The sequence below is a fragment of the Fukomys damarensis genome, unplaced genomic scaffold (genome assembly GCF_012274545.1).
Source record: "Fukomys damarensis isolate Sample0158 unplaced genomic scaffold, DMR_v1.0_HiC HiC_scaffold_25, whole genome shotgun sequence".
Lineage (NCBI taxonomy): Eukaryota > Metazoa > Chordata > Mammalia > Rodentia > Bathyergidae > Fukomys > Fukomys damarensis.
Window position 1 is genome coordinate 31,604,711 of NW_022900937.1, and position 1,118 is coordinate 31,605,828.

General features: G+C 66.5%; 1 protein-coding gene across 1 annotated transcript in view; it reads right to left on the reverse strand.

Annotated features, from left to right (window-relative positions):
• The window catches only part of Greb1 (growth regulating estrogen receptor binding 1), a gene marked incomplete at its 5' end in the record, with an annotated part of 45,740 nt that overhangs the window by 17,531 nt on the left and 27,091 nt on the right, over positions 1 to 1,118 (reverse strand). The window contains 2 exon segments of the mRNA XM_033756076.1: positions 697 to 849; positions 934 to 1,049. Coding sequence (XP_033611967.1) covers positions 697 to 849; positions 934 to 1,049 — 269 coding nt within the window.

Below are 1,118 nucleotides of genomic sequence, written 5' to 3' on the forward strand. Positions count from 1 at the left end.
GGGCGGACGGGGTCAGGGCGCCTTCCCTTCTGGGTCTATGCTGGGGCGGCCCTGACCCTCGCCTTAGGACAGCGCTGCCTGCGCCCCAGCAGCACGGGACTCCGCGGGTCCCCGACACCCACCGCGGTGCACGCTCTCAAGTGTGAACAGAACAGAGGGCCTGGAACGCAGCTTTGTTCAAGGAAACTCTGACTCTGCTCACTTTGAAGGGTGCGCGCGCGCTCTTTCTCTCCCCTGCCCTTCTGTTTGTTTTTCTTTCTGGGTCTCTTTATATAGCTCAGACTGCCTCAAACTCACAAGGATCCTCCTGCCTCAGCCTCCCGAATGGGAAGCCCTGATATTTTTGTACCAAGGCCAAGAGGGGGCCTAAGCGCACCGACACTCGGACCCCGACCCTGAATCATTCTGGGCCAGGGTCTGTGCGGGAGCGGGGATTCGACAGCCCCCGCCTGGGTCTCCGCCACGCTGGCCTGGAGACCGCCGGGGGGGTGGGGGTGGCCCTGGTCCCGGTGGAACGGCAGCCCCAACTCCGGCGGATGCTGCGTGGTTCCGCAGGGGTGACCCCAACAAGGCCCCGCTGCACCCTCACTGAGCTGCAGGCCCACAGCCCCCAGCGAGCCCATTGGTGGCTCGGGGCACTGAGGACAGCTCCGCGCCGCCCCCTGCTGGAAGCCGGCCACAAATACACGACCTGACCCCCGGGATGCGAATGGCACCCCCGTGCCCTCCGCACCTGGGCAGGGACTCGCCGTGTGGGTCCATCCCGCTGAAGATGAGGATGCAGGGCAGGCCCTCCAGCTCCAGGTACGTCTGCGGCCTCCACTCGGCGTCCTCGATCTTCTGCCACGTCTACAGACGAGAGAGACAGGCGGCCCGGAGTCTCGGCCCCCGGGGCTGGGATCACGCATGATGGCACCCCCGTGCCCTCCGCACCTGGGCAGGGACTCGCCGTGTGGGTCCATCCCGCTGAAGATGAGGATGCAGGGCAGGCCCTCCAGCTCCAGGTACGTCTGCGGCCTCCACTCGGCGTCCTCGATCTTCTGCCACGTCTACAGACGAGAGAGACAGGCGGCCCGGAGTCTCGGCCCCCGGGGCTGGGATCACGCATGACGCATGCG